This window comes from Notolepis coatsorum (genome assembly GCF_963971535.1).
Source record: "Notolepis coatsorum genome assembly, chromosome: 14".
NCBI classification, from domain to species: domain Eukaryota; kingdom Metazoa; phylum Chordata; class Actinopteri; order Aulopiformes; family Paralepididae; genus Notolepis; species Notolepis coatsorum.
In genome coordinates, this window is record NC_140178.1 from 79239093 (window position 1) to 79265961 (window position 26869).

At 49.0% G+C, this 26869-nt stretch overlaps 1 protein-coding gene across 1 annotated transcript in view; it reads left to right on the plus strand.

Moving 5' to 3' along the window:
* The first annotated feature begins 2072 nt into the window (after positions 1-2072).
* Positions 2073-26869, plus strand: part of LOC311240917 (Na(+)/H(+) exchange regulatory cofactor NHE-RF2) — a 177775-nt gene continuing 152978 nt past the window's right edge. The window contains exons 1-2 of the mRNA XM_084329535.1: positions 2073-2611; positions 23668-23973. Of these exons, the coding sequence (XP_084185661.1) occupies positions 2405-2611; positions 23668-23973 (513 nt within the window). The 5' untranslated portion in view covers positions 2073-2404. The remainder of the gene's footprint in view (positions 2612-23667; positions 23974-26869) is intronic.

Consider the following 26869-nt stretch of genomic DNA (forward strand, 5'->3'; position numbering starts at 1 on the left):
TGTGGTAGTAGTGGTAGTATTAATAGAAGTAGTAATAATAGTATTGGTAATAGTAGTAGTAGTATTAGTTGTAGTGGTGGTAGTAGTAGTGGTGGTAGTAGTAGTTGTCAAGTCAAGTCAAGTCAAGAGTTTTAATTGTCACGGCATACAGGTATACAATGAAATGCGGCTGGTCTTGCCCGCGACGATGTGCAATACAGTGGTACAACATATAATAGAATCCAATAAAATACAGTGGTACAACATATTAATAGAATCCAATAAAACAGTGCAATAAACAGGTACATGGTGTGCCATCTCGGTATCTGTACATTAGTATTTACAGAGCATATAGGACATGCTAGGTAGCTTTAGTAGTGCAATACACTGTTCCTGATGTTATACTACTTTAAGTGGCCTTTCCTCTGGCCATAAGTGTGCGTGTGTGCGGCATGAGTGTTAAAGTGGCTGCTAGTGTGTGAGCGTGCTCAGCGTGCGTGTCGTGTATGTGCTTGTGTGTGGATAGTTCAGTTTCTGTGTCTCTCAATGTTCATTGTTCAAGGCTCTGATGGCCTGGGGGAAGAAGCTTAGCCTAAGCCTCTCCGTCCTAGTAGCTGGAGTTCGCAGGCGTCTGCCTGACCTCAGCAGCTGGAACAGGCTGTTATTGGGGTGGTGGGGGTCTTTCATTATCCTGCAGGCTCTGGATTTGCACCTCTTGTTGTAGAGCCTGCAGGGGAGGTAGCGCAATACCCGTGGTACGCTCGGCTGAGCGCACCACTCTCTGTAGGGCCTTCTTGTCCTGTGCCGTGCTGTTCCCATACCAGGCAGTGATGTTTCCGGTCAAGATGCTCTCTACAGCTCCTGAGTAGAAGGACTGGAGTATCTTCCCCGATACTCTGAACTTCCTTAACTGTCTCAGGTGGTAGAGGCGCTGCTTCGCTTTCTTTACTACTGTGTCTATGTGTGTTGACCATGTCAGGTCCTCTGAGATGTGGACCCCCAGGTACTTGAAGCTGCTCACCCTGTCCACGGTAGCCCCGTTAATCGTCAGTGGTGTGTGTGTCTCCTGCTGTCCTCTCCTATAATCCACGATCAGCTCCTTGTGGTAGTAGTGGTGGTAGTAGTAGTTGTGGTAGTAGTGGTAGTATTAATAGAAGTAGTAATAATAGTATTGGTAATAGTAGTAGTAGTATTAGTTGTGGTGGTGGTAGTAGTAGTGTAGTAGTAGTGATGGTGCTGGTAGTAGTAGTATTGGTAGTATTGGTAGTAGTAGTAGTAGTGGTAGTAGTAAGTGGTAGTGGTTACTGTGGTGGATAGCAGGTTAGGTTAAAGTCACTGTCACTTTCATTGTTGCATCATCTTCATTGTTGGATGGATTGATTGACTAGTGACCAATGAATGGGTTGATCACTGTGCCTTGACTCACTCCATAACCCTCTAAGTATACCCTATTCAAACAGTAGCCTATTTAGAGAGAAGAATACACAACGCTGAAATATTTTCTATAATCACTGTGACTACACAAAATAAAAAGTTCATTAGCCTACAGAGAAATAAGACTGAGACTGAGACGAAATGTTTGCATTAAGTAAACCCCCATTAGTGATTGGTACTTAATTGCAGCTAATAGAAATATGAACAATCTTTTGGCATTTTCACTGTCGATGCTCATTCCGTCATTTCCGTGAGAGACAATGAGTTATTAATTCAAAACGTTGCCCCTAAAGTTCGCGCTATGGTGGGTAATTTGCCAACACTAGCCACAACTGGTCAAATTGAAACCTAGTATTTCAAAATGAGCGTTTTGTTCACATAATCTTCGCCAAATCGCCACCCAGGGGCGTTGTTGTGTTATTTTGTAAGTCGCTGTCTGTTACTGATCGCTGTGCTCGGGCATTTGCTCCCTGCCCCTGGAAGTAACCTTCCATCAATCTATGGAAATAAGTAACAGACAGTTGGTGGTTCGATCCGGCCGGTGGTGCTATTGCGCGCAACTCTGCTCAAATTGAAATTGAATCATCGTTCCCCAAGCGGTCGTTCTGGATACAGGTCGGGAGACTGTTGCTCCTCTATCCCGGTGCACTATGTTGTAGGGGGGTCTCAGGGTCTGTCTGTCTTCAGCTGGAACCAAAAGGATGGACGACGCGCCGAAGTCCTCGCGGAGACGCCAGCAGAGCGCCTGAGCTTGAACACCAAGACGCACGGCCGAGGAGACTGTCTCTCCGTCTCTCTGTACTGGAATGCACTGCTGTATTTACTCGTGAATGTGTTATTATCACTTCGTTATTGGAGAAGGCACAACACCGGGACGATATGGTGTCCTCTTGTGAAAGTTTAGCGCGCGTCCGTTTTTTCTGAATGATAAAAGCATCTCTACAATTGGATTATTATCGTCAACTGTGGAAAGTTTAAGACAGTGGAGCAAATGGCCAATGATTTGAAACCGCGGCTCTGTCTCATGACAAAGGCGGATAACGGGTATGGGTTTCACCTGCACGGCGAGAAGGGAAAGAGCGGACAGTACATTCGGAAAGTGGAGCCTGCGTCGCCCGCAGAGGCGGCTGGACTGCGCGCCGGGGACCGCGTCGTGGAGGTGAACGGGGACAATGTGGAGAAAGAGACGCACCACCAAGTAAGTAGCGCATCATCACTGTGCACACTTGGCCCTTCATTAACGACCATATGATCTCCCCTTGAATTGTAACAATGTTACTATTTAGCCTATGCATAAAGTCTAAAATGTTGTTTTCAAATGTGTGGTTATTCTGGTTAACCAGAGACGTCCCTTTCCAAACGTGCCTTTACCAAAACACTGTCAGTGGTGGTGGACGTGAACAGCAGTGTACATGTCAAGTCAAGCGTGCTCTAGAATGATCTGTATGACGACGATCAAGCAGGCAGTCTGGCACCCTTCAGCAGAAGATAAAAAAGGAAAGTAGAACAGGTTGCTGTTGCTGGCAAATGTCAACAACCCCCCCCCCCCCACTCCATCATCATCATCAACCCAGTGAACTCTCGCCTTCACAAGTACTCATTACTAACCAAAAGTCCATCTCACCAACTGGATTCTGCAGAGTGATAATTCCATGTCATAAACACACCGTATCCACCTTTTTACTGAGGTAGGCTGCTGTGGTGCTGTTTTAGTTGAGGATCCAGGACCAGGAGCCCTGTGTGTGTCTCTTGGCTGCCCGTGGGATGGTGACAGCAGGCTCGGATAATGATTTCCCCAGGTTTACAAACAGAAACATCAGCAGTCCTACCCGGGCTACCCCCCTTGTGTAGCGGTTTATTTACAAGGTTCACCTGCAAGCTGGAGAATAGCGATGTTGTTGAAGCAAAGACAGACTGTTTTTGATTATTGCAGTCAGTTATGTTTAACACTTTGATCGCCATGGTTAAATTCATAATTTACCATCCCTCGCCATCTCTATTTGTCTATGGAGAAGTTCCCCTTCTTTGCAGGGCTATAACTTTTTAAATTGTATTGCTAAATTGACATTATTATGGCCCATTCAATGTCCTATATCTATTGTTCACATATTCATACTAAAATACGGTCTAAAGTATAAGTATGTTTTTATCGTTTTCTGCAGCTTTCTCCAGAACTTGATTTATAGCCCTAAATAAATGCATTATATTGATGATCAAATACAGTTTGGTAGGAATCTGTGCGAGATAAAAAATTTCAACTGGATGTGCTTCTAGGAGTTACTATACGTATGATCTGATGTTGACCGGATGGGCGGGGGGTCGTTTATAATTCCGTGGGCAACGTTATATCATTCATCTAGTGTGGGTGATATGATAATCAGAGCAGTTAGTAAAGAACACGTTGGAAAATAACGCTGGATCTTACCGTATCTTCCTCGCGCCATTGGGCGATGAGCGTGGAGCAGAGATATTCATATTATGGGATGTAGAAATACCCGATCCATTTCCAGGTTGTATAATAGTATATACGTCCAAATCATGTTGTTTGTCGAGTTATTTGCAACCGATCGACATCCATTGTGTCAAGATGGAGTCCTGCTAATGATAGCGAGTGCCCGGACAAAATATGGGTGAGCAGTTGAGCACCACTTCATCCACATGACTTCCTGTTGGGCGATCTGCCGATCGGCCACCAGATGGCGCTCTTGAACCGTTAGAGAGTTGAGTGGAGCTCAGCAGTATATCTCAGGTCCCCGGGGGAGAAATATGATTTCGATCACAGATTTTTGAAATATTGATATCAAAGACGTGTTACGGCGTCTTCGGCAGAATGAGCATGGCGGGGAATGACGAGTTACGGCATTTCTGTGAGGTTTTGCCCGCTGCTCACCACCTTTTCTCTGTTTTCTTTAAGCCTACTGTTAGAAATTCCCTTCTCACTCACTCTCTCTAGCCCCCACCCTCTCGTTCTTTACTCTCGTTTACTCTCAGTGGCCACACCTGGACTATTATCAATTACCTCTCGCACCTGTGGTGGCAGGCTAATTAGTTCCCCTGTGGGCTTTAAATACGAGGGCTCTTCCCCTCGTTTGGGGGTGGGGTCGTGTTGTATTCATGCTGAGTCATATTCTCTAACATCTAGACTCTTTCGGGAGATCCTCTGGTCTATCAATGCTGTATATGGATTTCTCCAGCCTTGAGATGTTTTGCTCCAGCCTTCGTCTGCTGTCGCCGTAGCCTGTGGAGGAGACTGTTCTGCGCTCCCTGTAACTTCCACGGGAGGCACCCCAGCGTTCCACTGCAGACCCCAGCGCAGCTGTTCGTCCTGACGCACATCTAGACCAACGCGCATCTCCCGGACCCTCGGGCTTGGCACGCTCTCCAGTCACCAGCGCGCAACGCGCATCTGCAAGGGCTTGGCACGCTCTCCAGTCACCAGCGCGCAACGCGCATCTTCAAGGGCTTGGCACGCTCTCCAGTCTCCAGCGCGCAACGCGCATCTTCCAAGGACCCTCGGGCTTGGCACGCTCTCCAGTCACCAGCGCGCAACGCGCATCTGCAAGGGCTTGGCACGCTCTCCAGTCACCAGCGCGCAACGCGCATCTTCAAGGGCTTGGCACGCTCTCCAGTCTCCAGCGCGCAACGCGCATCTTCCAAGGATCCTCGTGCTTGGCACGCTCTCCAGTCACCAGCGCGCAACGCGCATCTGCAAGGGCTTGGCACGCTCTCCAGTCACCAGCGCGCAACGCGCATCTTCAAGGGCTTGGCACGCTCTCCAGTCTCCAGCGCGCAACGCGCATCTTCCAAGGATCCTCGTGCTTGGCACACTCCTCCTCGCAGACGCACCCCGAGGCGTCTCTCGGTTCCGACGCGCACACCAAGGTGTGGCGCGCACTCTGTTCCTCGGCTCCGACAGCGGCTACCCGGTGGACGACACCCTCGCCACCGCCACTGTTCCAGCACTCTGTTCCTCGGCTCCGACAGCGGCTACCCGGTGGACGACACCCTCGCCACCGCCACTGTTCCGACGCGCACACCAAGGTGTGGCGCGCACTCTGTTCCTCGGCTCCGACAGCGGCTACCCGGTGGACGACACCCTCGCCACCGCCACTGTTCCGACGCGCACACCAAGGTGTGGCGCGCACTCTGTTCCTCGGCTCCGACAGCGGCTACCCGGTGGACGACACCCTCGCCACCGCCACTGTTCCAGCACTCTGTTCCTCGGCTCCGACAGCGGCTACCCGGTGGACGACACCCTCGCCACCGCCACTGTTCCAGCACTCTGTTCCTCGGCTCCGACAGTCGGCTACCCGGTGGACGACACCCTCGCCACCGCCACTGTTCCAGCACTCTGTTCCTCGGCTCGGACAGCCAGCCACCCGGTGGCGATGCCCTCGCCCCGCTGCTGTCCCTGTACCTTTACGCATACGCCTGGGTGAGTTTTGATTGTGATGTCACTCACCCAGCGTAGTGCCCTTGCCCCCGTTCCCGCTGCTGTCCCTGTACCTTTACGCATACGCCTGGGTGAGTTTTGATTGTGATGTCACTCACTCAGCGTAATGTTTTTTGCCCCCGTTCCCGCTGCTGTCCCTGTACCTTTACGCATACGCCTGGGTGAGTTTTGATTGTGATGTCACTCACTCAGCGTAATGCCTCTTGCCCCCGTCTCGCTGCTGTTCCTGTACCATTACGCATACGCCTGGGTGAGTTTTGATTGTGATGTCACTCACCCAGCGTATTGCCTCCTTTAGTTCTTACTTAGATAGTATTTTTGGACATTACATCTCCCCCTGTGTGTTTGTCACACGAAGATATTATTATTTTGTTACTTTGTTTATTTGGACTGTTCTGCATCTGCTCTGTTTGTTCCCTTTTGAATATTAACCCTCTCCTCTGTTCTGCAGAGCGGCCCAGATGTTTTCCCACCAGTCCCCAGTTCCTCCCTGTCCCCAGCCCGCCTCCGCGGGTCTCTGTCCCCAGTTCCTCCCTGTTCCCCAGCCCGCCTCCGCGGGCCTCAGTCCCCTCTGTCCCTAGTTCTCCCCTTCTAGTTCCACCTAGTTCCTGGTCCCAAGTTCTCCCCTTCTAGTTCCACCTAGTTCCTAGTCCCCAGTTCTCCTGTTTCCCTAGCTCTCCTTGTCCCGACATCTCCTAGTCTCTAGTTCCTCTGTTTCTTTAAGCCTTCCCCTAGCGTTCCTTTAATGTTCCCCTAGCGTTCCTTTAACCTTCCCTTAGTGTTCCCCTTTTCCTGCCCGCCTCTTAAAGGCACCTTTCCTTCCCCTCATATTATATTCCTGTATTTGTGATTCTCCCTTAAAGGGACAGTGCCCTTTTCCCTGTTTTTCCCTGTTGTTCAATAAATATCTGTTTCTTGGCAAACCATCATACCTGTCTTGTGTTGTGCGATTGGGGTCGGTTACAAACCATAACAGTACGACCCCACCAAAATCGACGACCCCAGCCAGCACAGACGGTGTATGTTGAGTTTGCCTTTTTTTTCTTGTTCCCTCTAGTTCCCCTCTAGCTCCCCTGTTAGCTCCCCTGTTAGCCCTGTTGGCTTCCCTGTTAGCCCAGTTTAGCTCCCCTGTTAGCCTGTTGGCTTCCCTGTTAGCCCTGTTTGACCCCCCTGCAGCTTGTTAGGCCTCTACTACCAGCATGGCCCCTGTCTGCTAGCCTTGCCCCGGCTGCTAGCACAGCCTCTATGTTTATGCAGCCCTTGCTGCTGGCATAGGCCCTGTAGCTAGCCATGCCAGGCAGCAACCTAATTCCCTCTGCATGGCCCCGGTCTGCTAGCTTGGCCCCGGCTGTTAGCACAGCCTCTATGTTAATGCAGCCTTGCAGCTGGCATAGGCCCTGTAGCTAGCCAGGCCCAAGCAGCTAACCCGGTCCCTCTGCATGGCCTCCACTTTTTTGTGTAGTTTCCCCACTGCTAGGACTGCCCTTTCAGCTAGCAAGGTCAGTTTATCTCCCACTGCTAGGACTGCCCCTTCAGCTAGCATGATCAGTTTGCTCCCACTGCTAGGACTGCCTTTTCAGCTAGCAAGGTCAGTTTATCTCACACAGCTAGGACTGTCCTTCCAGCTAGCTTGTTCTCTCATGCTGGTCCAGCCCTGTCTGCCAGCCTAGCTCCGGCAGCTAGCGCAGCCTCTATGTTAATGTAGCAGTACAGCTGGCATAGGCCCTGTAGCTATCAGTGCCTTGGCAGCTACCCTTTCCCCCTGCTAGCCTAGCTCGGCAGCTAGCGCAGCCTCTATGTTGATGTAGCAGTACAGCTAGCATAGGCCCTGTAGCTATCAGTGCCCTGGCAGCTACCCTTTCCCTCTGCTAGCCTGGCTCCGGCAGCTTGCGCAGCCTCTATGTTGATGTAGCAGTACAGCTAGCATAGGCCCTGTAGCTATCAGTGCCCTGGCAGCTAACCTTCCCTCTGCTAGCCCTTTCCCGGTGCTACCATGGTTACCCCTTTGCTACCCTGCTTGCCCCTCAGTTCTCTAGACCCAGTTCCTCTAGACCAGTTCTCTAGACCAGTTCTCTAAACCAGTTCCCTAGACCAGTTCTCTAGCCCGGTTCTCTAGCCCAGTTCTCTAGACCAGTTCTCTAGACCAGTTCCTCTAGACCAGTTCCCCCAGTTGCCCCTCTGCTACCCCTCGGCGACCCTGTTTCTTTTGCTAGCCCCACTCTTGTGGTGGCTTCCCCTGCTGGCTTGGCCAGTACCTCTTGTTTTGCCCCCTGCCACTCTGTCTGTATTTGTTTTGGGTCGCCGGGTGGCTCCCGTTGAGGGGGGGGTACTGTGAGGTTTTGCCCGCTGCTCACCACCTTTTCTCTGTTTTCTTTAAGCCTACTGTTAGAAATTCCCTTCTCACTCACTCTCTCTAGCCCCCACCCTCTCGTTCTTTACTCTCGTTTACTCTCAGTGGCCACACCTGGACTATTATCAATTACCTCTCGCACCTGTGGTGGCAGGCTAATTAGTTCCCCTGTGGGCTTTAAATACGAGGGCTCTTCCCCTCGTTTGGGGGTGGGGTCGTGTTGTATTCATGCTGAGTCATATTCTCTAACATCTAGACTCTTTCGGGAGATCCTCTGGTCTATCAATGCTGTATATGGATTTCTCCAGCCTTGAGATGTTTTGCTCCAGCCTTCGTCTGCTGTCGCCGTAGCCTGTGGAGGAGACTGTTCTGCGCTCCCTGTAACTTCCACGGGAGGCACCCCAGCGTTCCACTGCAGACCCCAGCGCAGCTGTTCGTCCTGACGCACATCTAGACCAACGCGCATCTCCCGGACCCTCGGGCTTGGCACGCTCTCCAGTCACCAGCGCGCAACGCGCATCTGCAAGGGCTTGGCACGCTCTCCAGTCACCAGCGCGCAACGCGCATCTTCAAGGGCTTGGCACGCTCTCCAGTCTCCAGCGCGCAACGCGCATCTTCCAAGGACCCTCGGGCTTGGCACGCTCTCCAGTCACCAGCGCGCAACGCGCATCTGCAAGGGCTTGGCACGCTCTCCAGTCACCAGCGCGCAACGCGCATCTTCAAGGGCTTGGCACGCTCTCCAGTCTCCAGCGCGCAACGCGCATCTTCCAAGGATCCTCGTGCTTGGCACGCTCTCCAGTCACCAGCGCGCAACGCGCATCTGCAAGGGCTTGGCACGCTCTCCAGTCACCAGCGCGCAACGCGCATCTTCAAGGGCTTGGCACGCTCTCCAGTCTCCAGCGCGCAACGCGCATCTTCCAAGGATCCTCGTGCTTGGCACACTCCTCCTCGCAGACGCACCCCGAGGCGTCTCTCGGTTCCGACGCGCACACCAAGGTGTGGCGCGCACTCTGTTCCTCGGCTCCGACAGCGGCTACCCGGTGGACGACACCCTCGCCACCGCCACTGTTCCAGCACTCTGTTCCTCGGCTCCGACAGCGGCTACCCGGTGGACGACACCCTCGCCACCGCCACTGTTCCGACGCGCACACCAAGGTGTGGCGCGCACTCTGTTCCTCGGCTCCGACAGCGGCTACCTGGTGGACGACACCCTCGCCACCGCCACTGTTCCGACGCGCACACCAAGGTGTGGCGCGCACTCTGTTCCTCGGCTCCGACAGCGGCTACCCGGTGGACGACACCCTCGCCACCGCCACTGTTCCAGCACTCTGTTCCTCGGCTCCGACAGCGGCTACCCGGTGGACGACACCCTCGCCACCGCCACTGTTCCAGCACTCTGTTCCTCGGCTCCGACAGTCGGCTACCCGGTGGACGACACCCTCGCCACCGCCACTGTTCCAGCACTCTGTTCCTCGGCTCGGACAGCCAGCCACCCGGTGGCGATGCCCTCGCCCCGCTGCTGTCCCTGTACCTTTACGCATACGCCTGGGTGAGTTTTGATTGTGATGTCACTCACCCAGCGTAGTGCCCTTGCCCCCGTTCCCGCTGCTGTCCCTGTACCTTTACGCATACGCCTGGGTGAGTTTTGATTGTGATGTCACTCACTCAGCGTAATGTTTTTTGCCCCCGTTCCCGCTGCTGTCCCTGTACCTTTACGCATACGCCTGGGTGAGTTTTGATTGTGATGTCACTCACTCAGCGTAATGCCTCTTGCCCCCGTCTCGCTGCTGTTCCTGTACCATTACGCATACGCCTGGGTGAGTTTTGATTGTGATGTCACTCACCCAGCGTATTGCCTCCTTTAGTTCTCACTTAGATAGTATTTTTGGACATTACATCTCCCCCTGTGTGTTTGTCACACGAAGATATTATTATTTTGTTACTTTGTTTATTTGGACTGTTCTGCATCTGCTCTGTTTGTTCCCTTTTGAATATTAACCCTCTCCTCTGTTCTGCAGAGCGGCCCAGATGTTTTCCCACCAGTCCCCAGTTCCTCCCTGTCCCCAGCCCGCCTCCGCGGGTCTCTGTCCCCAGTTCCTCCCTGTTCCCCAGCCCGCCTCCGCGGGCCTCAGTCCCCTCTGTCCCTAGTTCTCCCCTTCTAGTTCCACCTAGTTCCTGGTCCCAAGTTCTCCCCTTCTAGTTCCACCTAGTTCCTAGTCCCCAGTTCTCCTGTTTCCCTAGCTCTCCTTGTCCCGACATCTCCTAGTCTCTAGTTCCTCTGTTTCTTTAAGCCTTCCCCTAGCGTTCCTTTAATGTTCCCCTAGCGTTCCTTTAACCTTCCCTTAGTGTTCCCCTTTTCCTGCCCGCCTCTTAAAGGCACCTTTCCTTCCCCTCATATTATATTCCTGTATTTGTGATTCTCCCTTAAAGGGACAGTGCCCTTTTCCCTGTTTTTCCCTGTTGTTCAATAAATATCTGTTTCTTGGCAAACCATCATACCTGTCTTGTGTTGTGCGATTGGGGTCGGTTACAAACCATAACAATTTCCGGCGATTAAAGTGTTAATAACCATTTCACAGCTATGGGTAAGTTGGATGAATAAATGAACCCTCGCACTGAAGAACCACATGACAAGCTGTTTTTGTGGACAGCCCATGTATTCGCAGTATTTGTAGTGTGAATGTGATTACATAATTTAGATAATATAATGTTTCAAAACCCTGTTCCCCCGAAAAACTAAAATGGAGTTATATCGTTCTTTGTCTGCAGCTGCACAGTACATTTCGATGAGTAAATTTGACTCAAACTGAGTTTGAGTAAAATTTACTCTGCGAAATTTACTGTGTGAGGTACTCAATTATAGTAAAGCGACCAACAGAAGAGTGGGCTTGTTATCACCCAGGAGCAGGGGTGCAGTCCTAATTTCAGAAGTGCCTGTACTCTGTTTAAATTACGTCACGTGCACGCTGGGAGAAATGCGAGGCCCTGTGCGAGATTTAAACGTGAGACCCCCCCCCCCCCTAAAGGTAAAACAAAATATATATATATTTTTTTTTCATACAGTCAACTAGGGGTGGACGGTATAAACGGTATACGGTATAAACGGTATGAATTTGCTCTACGGTATGGATTTTGACTATACCGTGTAACCGGTAGTGCAGCTCTAAAATAGCAATGACGTCATGTAACCACAGCGCGACTATTTCACTCGCATTTGCCCCTAAAAATAGATAGAATTAGTCATAGATAATAGATATGTGCGAACTGGAAAAAGTTATTTAGGAGGCTTCGCGCAGTGGGCGTGCCAGCCCCTACCGCACGCATGTAAATGTAACAGAGGCAACTCGCCCCTGCCACGAATTCGACCATGCCTTGAGTGGGAGTCGAACCCCAGGCGTCCGCACTGCGGGCGACATCACAAACCGCTGCGCCAAGAAAGGAATTCCCTTCTAAGCGCTCAGTTTGTGTGCCTCTGGGGAGTGAGTTTTACACCCGTTACATTCACCCCCCCTAAACTCACACCACCCAAGGCATCCGGGTCTACGGCACCAGTGTAACAGAGGCAACTCGCCCCTGCCACGAATTCGACCATGCCTTGAGTGGGAGTCGAACCCCAGGCGTCCGCACTGCGGGCGACATCACAAACCGCTGCGCCAAGAAAGGAATTCCCTTCTAAGCGCTCAGTTTGTGTGCCTCTGGGGAGTGAGTTTTACACCCGTTACATAAACACGGGTCTAGTAGTCTAGTGGGACGGGACACGGGAGCTGTCGGGAGGACGGTGGCGTCTCCCTGAGCTAACGTTTGCTTAGCTACCGTTACAAAATGACCCAGTCAACTATTCACTTTTAGTTTAATACATGATGGGGCATTGTCTAACCGAACGGTATCTAGTCGGCCAGCTACCGATAGCTCCTGACATCAACAAACGCTCCACAAAGTCTAGTACTAGAGACGTGTATGCTAGCTCACGTTAACGCAAGTTAGTTCACCGTTCAAAACGAAATGTCCCATTGAACTAAATAATTCACTGAGGCGTTGTATTAACGTTATATATGCAGTAGCTACAGATAGCTCCTGATATCAATGTCTTATAACACTGATTTGATGCGTATTCGAGCTGAGGGCTTGCTAACGTTATACCAATACAATAGGGTCCAGGTGCAGCGCCGGGGTATCCTGGCCGTAGCTCTGCTCGAGGCTACTCGAGTATAGGTCCAGGTGCAGCTCCGGAGAATCCTGGCCGTAGCTGGAGGCTACTAGAGTACACACAGACAGTGGAGCTTGTTGCGTGGTGGCGATGTCTCGCAGATAATACAAGTACAAGTCTAATTATATAATATATATATTTTATATAAAAAAAAAATTATATAAAATAATTTTTTTTTAATCAAAAACGATGATACCGTGATATACCGTTACCGTCTATGCTTCAAATTATACCGTGATATACATTTTAGACCATACCGTCCACCCCTACAGTCAACATATTCTTAAATAATAGCGCTGCCTGAGGCTGGGCATGATACAGTCAACATATAGCAAGAGAGAGCGAGAGAGAGCTCCCGTTCTACAGTCAATATACAGTGTTATCGCTGCACAGACCCGGCAATGCCCCTGACCAGAGGAGAGAGAAATATAATATAGTTAGTAAAAGCACTATATATGCTCAGAACACAGCTCAGAACACAACACAGCTTAGAACACAGCTCAGAACACAGAACACGTCTCAGAACACAGCACAGAACACAGCTCAGAACACAGCTCAGAACACAGAACACATCTCAGAACACAGCTCAGAACACAGAACACATGCAGAACACAGCACAGAACACAGCTCAGCACACAGCTCAGAACACAGCTCAGAACACAGGACACCTCAGAACATAGAACACATGCAGAACACAGCTCAGCACACAGCTCAGAACACAGCTCAGAACACAGCTCAGAACACAGAACACAGCTCAGAACACATCTCAGAACACAGCTCAGAACACAGAACACATGCAGAACACAGCTCAGCACACAGCTCAGAACACAGGACTAGGTACAGACTCAGCGAGCACAGCCTAGCCATCGAGAAAGGCCGCCATAGGCAGACCTGGCTCCCAAGCGAAGACAGACTATGCACCTACTGCACACAAGATGAGGTGGAAACCGAGCTCCACTTCTTAACAACCTGCCCACTATACCAAGACATCAGAGACATATACTTCCCACAAATTGCAAACACCCAAAGAGACTTTGAAAACATGGACAATAACTCAAAACTCCCATACCTACTGGGAGAAATACAAGAATGTGCAAACACAGCAGCCAGATTTGTGAGCTGCTGTGACAAGAAAAGGACATCCAACGGAATACAACCACCATAAAGACTGTACAAGAAATTCCTTCTGTAATGTACTGATTTCTTTTGTTTTATCTGTTTGATTGTTTTGTTTGGCTTTGGCAATGTAAACGTATGTTTCCCATGTCAATAAAGCCCATTTGAATTGAATTGAGAGAGAGAGAGAGAGAGAGAGAGAGAGAGAGAGAGAGAGAGAGAGAGAGAGAGAGAGAGAGAGAGAGAGAGAGAGAGGGCGAGAGAGAAAGAGAAAAAGAGAGAGAGAGAGAGAGAGAGAGAGAGAGAGAGAGAGAGAGAGAGAGAGAGAGAGAGAGAGGTGAAAATGTGACAAGGATAATAACAGGTATTGGAGGTGAACTGAATCCATCATTTGTGACGTGCGTTTGTTTTCCCCTCTCTCACCTGGTGATGATGGCCAGGTGGGGTGGAGCCATGCAGGCCGCCATGAAGAGGACCATGTTCTCGTGCCTCGTCTGTCTGTAGTTCATCACCTCCTTCTTAAAAAGCTTCAGGTGGTCCTGGTTGTTGCCATGCCTAGTTAGCTAGCGGTAGCTAATGCTAGTTAGCCTTTAGCTAAGCTACTAGCCAACATGGCTAGCCCGACTGAACCACACGTTAGCACTCGATAGCTAGCGTTAGCTAATGCTAGTTAGCCTTTAGCTAAGCTACTAGCCGACATGGCTAGCCCGACTGAACCACACGTTAGCACTCGCTAACGTAGCTAACGCTAGTGTAAGATTCTGATCAAACTGGCCAGTATCACGTCTTCGTCTGTTTGGCTCTCCATCCAATTCCTCTGCGTTGTGTACTTTTAATGGTCCTGACGTCTCCGATACTGGTAGATAAGATCCTTATCTTCCCCCATTAGTGCAATCCATAAACCATAATACTCCTCCACTTCCGTAAGAATTCGACACTTCGACAACGTGAGATACCTTGTGAGGAAAAGCGTTGTTTTATTTCTCTAAACAGAAACCTCATAATCAGATGTTATCAGATGTTATCAAATTGTATCGTCCTTGAAGAGTCTATTCTAATGATCTTTCGGTGTGTTCAGATTGTCCTTTTGTGATTCAGTCCAATAGTGTTCAGGCCTGTTCGTTAGCCTAAGACCATCCTCGTGGTAGCCGAAGCTACTGATGTCGTGGCATTCTTCCTCCCCCCCCCCCCCCCCCCTCTCTCGTGATGAGAGGAGAGAAGGTCCTCTGTGTGATCTCAGTCCTACTCGCTCTCGGTCAGATTCTAGTCTGCCTTACACCCGGAAACACCGTCCGACTTATAGATGTTCGTCGTCGCAACGACGGCCCCGCCTTCTGGTTGTCATGCGACGTGTTGTCATGACAACTGAATAACCTTTAACACTAATAAACTCACGTTTCATTAAGATGAACCTCTCTCCCTCCTGTCCTGGGAGACAGTACACTCTAATCTCAGATGTTCCTCTAAGGAATTCATAACAAAACCCTCGCTGACGCGGCCTGTGCCTGTGAAACCACTGGTTCCACCACCGTTCTATCACCGTCTCCTGCTTCCATGCACATTTCGTTGTTTTACCATTTTAGCTGTCATCTCTCCCCAATCTATACATCACATACATTGAAAAACCACCATTTTCTCTCAATCCCCCCTTGATTCTTATCACCCCTTCAGAATCATAAATCATTATTTGGTTTTTTAATTAATTATGCCAAAAATAGCCTGTGGTTGAAGCAAACCAACCTCGTCTCTCGTGCACAAGAAACGAAGACGGCCCACGGTCAACCCAGTGATCCTGCTGCCTGATGTCTGTTTGCGCCCCCCTTCGTGCACAAAGGGAACCGAAACCGACCACCAAAACCAACAACATCCAACGACTCATAACCATTGGAGCCCCCCTGTCTGCTCCCAATAATTATATCCTGTTGTTCTACTGTTCTCCCTCTTATCTACCTTCTATATATATATATATCCTTCTATACATATATCTTATATATGAATCCTCCATTTATATCTCATACTCCTAATCAATGAACACAGGACTTCTCGCTGTTGTCTCGTCTCTCGATCTCCTGATTGACTCTGAAAGGAAGTCCCTGTTTGTTCATGATTCACCGCCCGTGCTCTGTTGTTTCAAAACGCTCTCTAAACAGCGTCTCCGCAGGGAAACCCCCTCCAATGTCTGCCTCGTTCTCCCCTGGGCAAACACCGCCTGCGACCGCTGGACTCCGCCTCGTCGGCCGTCTCCGCCCCGTCGGTCATCTCCGCCCCGTCGGTCATCTTGGTTGAGGCTCATCTCCACCGCCGTCGGCCCTCTCTCTCGTCGTGGACGATCTGTGTACCAGGCTGCCGTGCCTGGCCCCTGCGGCTTCCTCCTCCTCCAGTCTGTCTCCTGGCCATCTCCATCGCTGTCGGTGTCATTCCCCCCTTGAAAGCAGAAACACAACACCGGCAGTCTTTCTGTACACTCGACCCTGTGTTTTCTATTAGTCTACCGTGGCTTTGGGCCTGCAGCTCGTTCTCTATATATTTTTTTTCCTCTGCAAGCCCCTGCCATGGCCACGCCCTTTCAGACTGTTGGACGGTGTGAGTGTCCTACAGCCCATGGCGCTATTTGTTCTCTATTAGTCCCCCACCTTCTCAACACCCATATCTAATCCTACAGGGCTGTTCCCTGTTTTGTTGTCTTCCGGCGTGACACCAGCAGCTAAACGATACCCACTCGGCGCTCTACGTTTGTCCCACGGGTGACCCCCAGCGCGCGCCAGTTCTTTCTGGTGACGTGTCCCCTCAAGACTCTGCCTATTTATTAGGTGTGAGAAGGCCCCACTGGAATTCAACCTCCCTCTTTATTCAATAATTAACCCATTCAAATAACTGCACCATCTTTCTGTGCAATTCTTATTTAATCAATTAATAATTAAACTTATTTAATTAACCTGTATATCGATCTTATTATTATGATAATAACATACAACCGAGCACACAACATAAGCCCTGTCCCCCTATCTTTTGGCATCCCACGCACTTGGTATCCTCACGCACGGACCCTCTTCCCGCCTCTTTGTGATAACCCAAAAACAGTGCAACAACCAAAAAACCCAGAATCAGTGCCTAAAACTATTTGCATCGCTCTAACATACAACAGAGCAGGTTGGTTCCCTGCTCCTAACTCACATACGTACTCGTACTATCATCTAACATACAACAGAGCTGTCCGTCGCCCTATACCCTACGGGGCTGTCTACCGTCGCCCTGGAGCTGTCACCGTTGCTCTATACCCTACGGGGCTGTCTACCGTCGCCCTGGAGCTGTCACCGTCGCTCTATACCCTACGGGGCTGTCTACCATCGCCCTGGAGCTGTCACCGTCGCTCTATACCCTACGGGGCTGTCTACCGTCGCCCTGGAGCTGTCACGTCGCTCTATATACCCTACGGGGCTGTCTACCGTCGCCCTGGAGCTGTCCCGTCGCTCTATATACCACACTTTGAGTTCCTTTACAAAGTTCTCACATACACCACCGTGTATACACACAAGCAGTTGGTAATTTTGAAAAAATTCAACTCCTTAATTAACTTAAACTCTACATATTCGCCTATGGGTAATGGAAACTGTCCAGCACTACCCCCCCCCCTCCGCAATTAAACTCCTTAATTGAATTAAACTCTAAATATTCCCCTATGGGTAATGAAAACTCCCCAGCACTACCCCCCCTCCGCCACTAGGTGACAACCTACTCCTCCTCCATGGTGTTTTAGTTGACGTGTCACTTCCTGGTTCTTTATCTGTTGTTATCTCCTCGTGGTGCTCACGGCCATTTTGACTCGGTGCAAATGGCTACTCTCTCAAACAAACAAACGCTGCCCTTCCTTCCACGGCCTAAAAACACAGCTGTTTTTCCTCTCTTTCCTATCCATTATCAGGGGACGCTTTCTCAGACTAATACTCTTGCCTGATCGGACATAATACACACTGGTACAATCTCCTTTCGACTTTCCTTCTGTTATGAAAACAGTCCCGCCATAACAATTTTTCGATCTGATTCAAGCGCCCCCCCCCCCCCCCCCTTTCCTCATCTCGCATTTACCCTCCTTAAACCAAAACTGTGCAGCCTGCCTCGTTTGCTTTTCATTCTCTGTAGATAACACCCTCGATTTTCACCATGGCTCTCTGCTCATATTATTACAGCTGGCATTCTCTCTCTGTGTCAAACTAGAAATGTTTACGTTTACGGATTCACTATCTGTTCGTTTTTATTTGGCTTAAAATCAAAACAACCGTGTGCACAGTGAACTCACATTTTTGATCGGAGCGCTGTTTCCCCTACAGCGCTGGTTCGCCTCCTGACCGCTCGACTCGCCGCTCTCTCCCAGGGCTGACCGGCCTTGCTTCGATCATGATTCTCCCACACATTGATGACTGTTGTCCACTGTCGCCCCATTATTGAAAAAGTCTTTATCCGTTGTTCTTATCTCTTGCTTATCCGGCTGTCATCAACAACCAACAACAACCAACTGTTCCCGTTGTTTTAATCTCTTGCAAATCCGGGTCACGGCACCAACTGTAAGATTCTGATCAAACTGGCCAGTATCACGTCTTCGTCTGTTTGGCTCTCCATCCAATTCCTCTGCGTTGTGTACTTTTAATGGTCCTGACGTCTCCGATACTGGTAGATAAGATCCTTATCTTCCCCCATTAGTGCAATCCATAAACCATAATACTCCTCCACTTCCGTAAGAATTCGACACTTCGACAACGTGAGATACCTTGTGAGGAAAAGCGTTGTTTTATTTCTCTAAACAGAAACCTCATAATCAGATGTTATCAGATGTTATCAAATTGTATCGTCCTTGAAGAGTCTATTCTAATGATCTTTCGGTGTGTTCAGATTGTCCTTTTGTGATTCAGTCCAATAGTGTTCAGGCCTGTTCGTTAGCCTAAGACCATCCTCGTGGTAGCCGAAGCTACTGATGTCGTGGCATTCTTCCTCCCCCCCCCCCCCCCCTCTCTCGTGATGAGAGGAGAGAAGGTCCTCTGTGTGATCTCAGTCCTACTCGCTCTCGGTCAGATTCTAGTCTGCCTTACACCCGGAAACACCGTCCGACTTATAGATGTTCGTCGTCGCAACGACGGCCCCGCCTTCTGGTTGTCATGCGACGTGTTGTCATGACAACTGAATAACCTTTAACACTAATAAACTCACGTTTCATTAAGATGAACCTCTCTCCCTCCTGTCCTGGGAGACAGTACACTCTAATCTCAGATGTTCCTCTAAGGAATTCATAACAAAACCCTCGCTGACGCGGCCTGTGCCTGTGAAACCACTGGTTCCACCACCGTTCTATCACCGTCTCCTGCTTCCATGCACATTTCGTTGTTTTACCATTTTAGCTGTCATCTCTCCCCAATCTATACATCACATACATTGAAAAACCACCATTTTCTCTCACTAGTTAGCCTTTAGCTAAGCTACTAGCCGACATGGCTAGCCCGACTGAACCACACGTTAGCACTCGATAGCTAGCGTTAGCTAACGCTAGTTAGCCTTTAGCTAAGCTACTAGCCGACATGGCTATCCCGACTGAACCACATGTTAGCACTCGATAACGTAGCTAAAGCTAACTAGCTGTCCCTGCCTTTAGCTAAGCCGACATGGCTAGCCTGACTGAACTTTCTAACATGCAACAACTTTCATCTTCAGTCCATCTGCCGAACGACCGTCCTCTTCGTCTTGCCTGGCATAACCTCCAATGCTGCACGCGCTCCCGTGGAAATAGTCAGACAGACGCACGCCGGCCGACTACCTTACCTGTAACCCCTCCCCTCGTTGAAACCAATAGTATATCTGCTGCAGAGCCGCAGAGCTCCAATAGTGTATGCAGAGCCACAGAGCTCCAATAGTATATCTGCAGAGCCGCAGAGCCCGGAACAAGACAGACACATTCTACAAACGTGTCTAATGTGAAATATATAAGCATATAAGCAAAACTAGATTTTAGGTATGTGATGAAAAAAGGCCTTGCGAGAAGGGGTGCCTCGCAAATTTTTTTTTTTTTTTTTTTTTTTTTTTTTTTTTTTGCGAGGCCCCCCTTCCCGCGAGGCCCTGTGCGACCGCACTGCTCGCACACCCCCTGAGGCGGCCCTGCGTGCACGCGCATGCGCATATGTTCCCTCGCATGCACACAGAACAGATTCATTTTATGCATAAATAGTAGGAAACATGTTTGTAGGAAATTACTAGTTTTAGTTTCGTTTTTGTAAATATTGCCTTGAAATAGAGAAGCTGAAAAAGGTAGCAGGATGTAGCCTTCAATATATAAAGAAATTATATTGTCAACAGATATGGTTGAAAAACAAACAATGTTTTAAATGTAATTGTAGATACAATATTGTAGTTACAATTTCTTTAATTGAATTAACTTAAACTAGAAAAATAAATACAAACTAAATTAACAATGTAACTTACAGTTTACAGAAGGACAGTTTCCTTCTGAAGCACAATTTAAGAAATGTCTCATCCTTCCCGTCGGAACCATTTGTAGTGGCAGGTTCCACAGCTCAAGCAACCCCCCACCAATTGGTACAGGGCTTGTATTTTGGTTTTGCACTTCTCGTTCTTTGTTATGCTATTGTTATGCAAAAGGTGATAGGTGAGTACCGGTACTTGGCGCGCCGCGCACGGCTCGACGAGTCGAGTGAAAGTTGTGAACGCATTTTTGTGTGCTTCTGCTCAGAAAAGTGCTGGGACGGCGTGGTACCGCGTGGCATGACCACTGCACCCCTGCCCAGGAGTTTGAAATATCTATCTGCACAATTGGTTATTGTCATTTATCAGGATCAGAATCAGAAAGGTCTTTATTGCCAAGTAAGCTTGCACAGGGATTTGTTTTGGTTGTTCATTTGGTGCATCAACATTGACAATTAAAGTACATTTTTATTATTATAATATAATATAATATAGGACAGGGTTGTACAATTGTGCAGGATGTAGTAGAATATATACACTAAGTTAGAATACAAATACAGTGAGTTATTGATGGAATGTCCTGTTAACCATTTCAGGTGTACAATCTGATTAGAACACTTGAGAACTGAACTTTTGGCTTTGAGTGAAGATGTGATTGTCTATATGATTCAATAGCTGATTGGGTTCTGCAATTCCAAGATATAATTTTGAGAAAATGCTCCAGTGGGCTCATGGGTTGCATGCTGCTTGTGGATTTGGTCTCACAGTAAGGCTGGGCGATTAATCAAGTTTAAATTTCAATTATGATTTTGGCTTCCCCACGTTCATGAAAACAAGATAACCGAGATAAAATGATTATTGTGCCACATGCCGTATTGCGCTCATTTCGTCTTGTGTTGTAAATGCTGTGCACCCTTCCCTCACAGCAGTGTGCCCCCCCCCCTCCAGCCCAAACAGTTTCAGCTTGTGTTGAGACTTGAGACTGAGAGTGAGGAGGGAGCCATGGCGTGTATCTCCAGTTATATTGGAAACTTTGGTAACTTGTAGAAGATGACAGAAAGGCAACCTTTGGTTGAGAAAAAACAGGAAACAAATTCAGTCATCGTCATATGATGTTCTCAAATCAATTGTGTTTAATAACCGTGATTTCAATATCAATCAACCTAATCGTGATTATGATTTTTGCCATAATCGAGCAGCCCTATTATAAGACCCCTCTTTCTCTCTCTGTCTCATAATTTATATCATTCTCCACTGTGTACTACCCAATTAAGCAGAAAAGTTATTTGTGCAAAGTATTTATTCATCATTTAGAATGTCTCCCCAGAAGGTCATAGGTCATAGGTATGTGCAACAGTGCCCTTGTGGGTCTTTCCTGACCCTGGCTCAGCACCCCAGCGTGAATCAGTCATCACGTTCAGTGTCCACCGTGAGCTACGGTCCTTCCAGAGGGTGTTTACTCTCCATTCCTAGAGCATGCCTCACCTTCCCCCCCCCCACCCAGACACCCATTACTCATTCAAACAGCCAGTACAAATAGTCCTGAATAGGACTTTAGGGGATGGACGTTTGAATGTGTCTCTCGGAAATGAACTAGCCCCCAAGAAGATACAGTTGGCTGGCCCCTCTTGTCATCGAATCATTCCCACACAGTGTTGTCGCTGATGTGACAGAGGTCTCCCTTTTGAGATGGCTGGCTGTAATGTCTCTTGGATTGAGCCGCAGCCCATCAGCATCTAGACCAGTGGTTCTCAAACCTTTTTTCCTTTTGTCCGGCAGGGCGGCAGAGTGGCTACATGAGTAGAGCTCCGGACTCATGATCGGAAGATCGCCGGTTTGAGACTCGGTCAAAGCCGCTGTCGGAAAGTGGTGTTGTTGTCCAGCAGGGAGACACTCTGTCCTCTGGACCTGGTGGTGTTGTTGTCCAGCAGGAAGACACTCTGTCCTCTGGACCTGGTGGTGTTGTTGTCCAGCAGGGAGCACTCTGTCCTCTGGACCTGGTGGTGTTGTTGTCCAGCAGGGAGCACTCTGTCCTCTGGACCTGGTGGTGTTGTTGTCCAGCAGGGAGCACTCTGTCCTCTGGACCTGGTGGTGTTGTTGTCCAGCAGGGAGCACTCTGTCCTCTGGACCTGGTGGTGTTGTTGTCCAGCAGGAAGACACTCTGTCATCTGGACCTGGTGGTGTTGTTGTCCAGCAGGGAGCACTCTGTCCTCTGGACCTGGTGGTGTTGTTGTCCAGCAGGAAGACACTCTGTCCTCTGGACCTGGTGGTGTTGTTGTCCAGCAGGGAGCACTCTGTCCTCTGGACCTGGTGGTGTTGTTGTCCAGCAGGGAGCACTCTGTCCTCTGGACCTGGTGGTGTTGTTGTCCAGCAGGAAGACACTCTGTCCTCTGGACCTGGTGGTGTTGTTGTCCAGCAGGGAGCACTCTGACCTCTGGACCTGGTGGTGTTGTTGTCCAGCAGGAAGACACTCTGGACTTGGCAGTAACAAGTTCAAGTTTCTTTATTAGTTGTCATACAGAAGTACAGAATACTTTTATATAAAATGCTTCTTTCTGTTTTGCTCCAGAGATTGTGCTAGATAAAAATAGATAAGTATAAAATAAGTATAATAAGTCAAGTACGTAGACAAAAGTGTTCAATATATATATACATTATACAGTATACAATGCAGAGTAGAAAAGTAACTGAGTTACAATACAATATACTATATACTATACAGTACAATGCAGAATGGGATGAGGTACAATTTAGGTACAATTTACAGTAAGGTGTAATGCGGTATGAGTTGTAGTGCAAATTCTTTACCAATAAATATAAAGTGTGTTAGGTGTGTGTAAAGTGGTTAAAGTGGGTGCTGCAGTGAGTTGGTTGTTTAAAGTGAGTGTGTGCGTGTGGATGTGTGTGCTGTGAGTGTATTTGATGGTTGTTACATAGTGTTATTGTCATTTAGCATCCTGATGGCCTGAGGATAGAAGCTTCTTCTGAGTCTCTCTGTGCTTGCCATGAGACTCCGGTATCGCTTGCCTGACCGCAGCAGTTCAAAGAGGCAGTTGTTTGGGTGGCTGGAGTCTTTGATTATTCTCTTAGCCTTGCCCATGCACCGTTTGTAGTAAATGTCTTGGAGAGTGCCCCTGTTACGGTGATAGGGACATCCTTACGAGTACGAGTAGCTACCATCCTTTGGTACCATCCTTCAATCCCTGTCTCCTGTCCTACTGTGTAGTGTGATGTGTGCCTGGTGCCAGTGTATGGCAGCCATTGAGCTTGTGTGGCCCAAGGTTGGGTGCTACACAGTGGTGTTGTGGCAATTTCCACCCTACACTGTAAAGCTTTGAGTGTTTAGAAAAGCGCTATATAAATGCATGCCAACGACCCCTGAATTGATACACCTTCCACTATTAATACTTTGTTCTACTTTATTATTATACTATTTCTATTATTATCTTTTCTAGAAGGAATTAATGGATTAATAAAGGAACACTTGACTTGACATCTGAGAAGATTCTGTCTGTCTGTCTGTCTGTCTGTCTGTCTGTCTGTCTGTCTGTCTGTCTGTCTGTCTGTCTGTCTGTCTGTCTGTCTGTCTGTCTGTCTGTCTGTCTGTCTCTCTCTCTCTCTCTCTCTCCATCCATCTATCTTAACCCTCCTCCCTCTGTGCAGGTGGTGCAGCGCATCAAGGCGGTGGAGGATGAGACCAGGCTGCTGGTGGTGGACAGGGAGACGGACGAGTTGCTCCGCAGCCTGCGCCTCACCGCCACGGAGGAGATGGCCGTGCGTGTGTCCGTGCCGCCCACCACCCCCTCCTCGGCCTCATCTCCTCCGGCCTCCCCTTCCCCCTCGGCCTCCTCTCCCCCGCCCTCCCCCAGCAAGAAGAGGGAGAATGGCTCTGTGTCCAAGCAGCCGGTCACCCTGAGCGGCCAGGTGACCAAGCCCACCCGGAGGTCTCCGTCCAGGGCTGCCAAGAAGGTAGGCTCCAGAGTTTGGTGTTACAATGGCGTGGTTGTTTGGAGCCGGCTATCTCGATCTCAATGATTTCCCCGGTCCAGGTCGTTACATGGCTGTGATCGGAGGGGCGTCCTGTTCGCGTCTATACTTCCCACAAGCAAGTTGTCCTTCCGCGTTGCTCTGATTGGCCACTGACGTTTCTGGTCATGTGACATGTGCGCCAATCGTGGGACGCCAAGTTCTGCGCCTATTTCCAGGTCTAACAGCCTGCAAACTACCTAACGCCTAGTTTATCACTGGTTAAGCTTAGGCGACTCTTTCGAAGTTGGTTAAGGTTAGAGTTTGGAATCAGGGCTGGTGTTCTATCGCCCTGCTCTAAGACAAACTCTAACCTTAACCAACTTCGAAAGAGTGCCTAAGCTTAACCGGTGGCCGAACTTGCCGTCCCACGATTGGCGCACATGTCACATGACTAGAAACGTCAGTGGCCAATCAGATCGCACAAAAGGACAACTTGCTTGCGGGAAGTATAGACGCGTCCTGTTCGTCCACTCAGCTAATCGTAACAACGTATGATACCAGCGTGGGACCTTTGTCACCTGTCCTCCCCGTTCTCCCTCCCACCCTTCCGCCTCTCTCTACCACGTGGTCCGATGAGGTAGAAACACCTCAAGCGAGGTGTCACTGGGGGGATGTTGAAAACCTGACTGCTAAGAAGGCTAGATGGAAGTAGGAGAAGGAGGCGATGAACTCGAACGTTTACCATATGACTCTAGTGGGTCGATATCACGTCATGATGTGTAAACGAGAGAGTTATTATTGACCTGTGCGTTTTGGGAGGTTTATCTGTATCCGTGCGAGAGCTCTTTCCCGTAGGAAGCGGATGCGTCTGAAAGCGCTGTGTACACAAAGAGAACAAGAGGAGACCAGGGTCGCTTTCCCCCCGTCAGTGTAGCTAAGTTGATACGGCAACGTTGACTTCAGCTCTTTTGAACAAACACATTTGCATTGAGCCTGTGAAGATAAGCCTGCTCAGACGCTCTATCAGCCTGCTGGTGTTCTGAATGTGGGCCAGTATCCTGACAGCGACAGTTCTATCCAGAGACGCAAGGGAGTCAGAGTTGTCTTACCGTAACTGTTGATGGAGTTTTTAAGTTAAAATGGATGAGCATAGTCAGATGGTTGCTTAGCAACAGCTATGGAGGTTAGTTGGGGCGACAAAAAGTGGGTGAAGTTTTTCCACCTATTGCCTCCAGATCAAACAATGACGTTGCAGTTGTATCTAGCGGTATTCTAGTGACTAGTGTGGATCAGTTTATCCACCTCTACATTCAGGCTTCAACCGTAAGAGTCAGACATCCCAAACTGATTAGCTGTCATTTTCTAGGGTGGGGGTGGAGATATGATCTCTCAGCCTGCTCTTGTTTTTCTTGCTGGCTGCCAGTATGACACCCAGACGCTATCTGATCTGTAGAGATTAGAAGCTATTCTCTGTCCTGGTGGAAAGCTTTAGCACTCTCTATGATGTATGTATATAAATGTGCGTATGTGTTGTGTGTGTGTGTGTGTGTGTGTGTGTGTGTGTGTGTGTGTGTGTGAGCGTGCGTGTGCCCAGAGGGAGCAACATTGCGAGCTGAATCGGTTCCAGATTTCACAGTTAGAGGTCAATTGGGCAGCGGAGGGTCAACGGTCACAACCCCTCAGAGAGTCTGAAGTCTGACCATGGACAATGAGCTGATTCTATTTCCGCAAAGCAGGAAGTACCTGCCTGTTGTGGATAAAAGCCGAGCGCGGCACCTGAAAATACTGCCCCTGAGATCCACTCAATCTTGTCTTTCTGCAGATGAGCTCCATGATAATATCTTCTGCAAAATAATGTTTTTTTCTTCTTCTTCTTATGTTCTTTTCCATCTCAACTTTATTCGCTGAGCCTTCGACAGATACACGGAAACCCACGTTTTAAACGGATGTTGAGGGTGTGAAAGATTTATTTACATTTATAATAAAAATGTTAAACATTGGATTGAAACAAGCCTGTATTGTGAGTTATAATGCGCTCCATATCAGACTATGGCCAAAGTTTAGAATCAAACAAGTTTGGGATTCTAGCTTTAATGAGGACGTATCAAAATGATCTTGTCTTCCTATATACAGTCAGTCTGAATAAAGACAGCCCTGTCCCGGATTACAAAGCACTAAATAGGCATGTGATTTGTTTGGGGGGTTTGTTGATTTAGAAAACAGGATGTCTCTCTCTGAACCCAGATTCTGAGGTTTGTATTACACACACACAGGGTCCTCTCTGATAGATTAGGCTCGTCCACTTCTGCTTTCTGCATTTACACAACATGTGTTTTCACTTAGGCTCGCCTTGCCAATATGTGAGCAGCATCCAGCGCTACTTCTACGAGAGCCCCGGCAAGGCTGGTCGCTGAACTGTGTGCACATCTGTGTGTGTGTGTGTGTGTGTGTGTGTGTGTGTGTGTGTGTGTGTGTGTGTGTGTGTGTGTGTGTGTGTGTGTGCGCGTGTGTGTGTGTGTGTGTGTGTGTGTGTGTGTGCGCGTGTGTGTGTGTGTGTGTGTGCGTGCATGCATGCGTGTGTATGTGTGTGTATGTGTGTGTATGTGTGTGTGTGCGCGTGTGTGTGTGTGTGTGTGTGTGTGTGTGTGTGTGTGTGTGTGTGTGTGTGTGTGTGTGTGTGTGTGTGTGTGTGTGCGTGCATGCATGCGTGTGTATGTGTGTGTATGTGTGTGTATGTGTGTGTATGTGTGTGTATGTGTGTGTATGTGCGCTGCTATAGCTTTGTGAGCCGTGGAGAGAAATCCCAGCCGTCCGTGGGGTCAGAAGGCCCAGCAGAGCTCAGGAAATGTTTGGGTCTCTCTCTCTCTCTCTCTCTCTGTTTCTTTTTCTCTTTCTC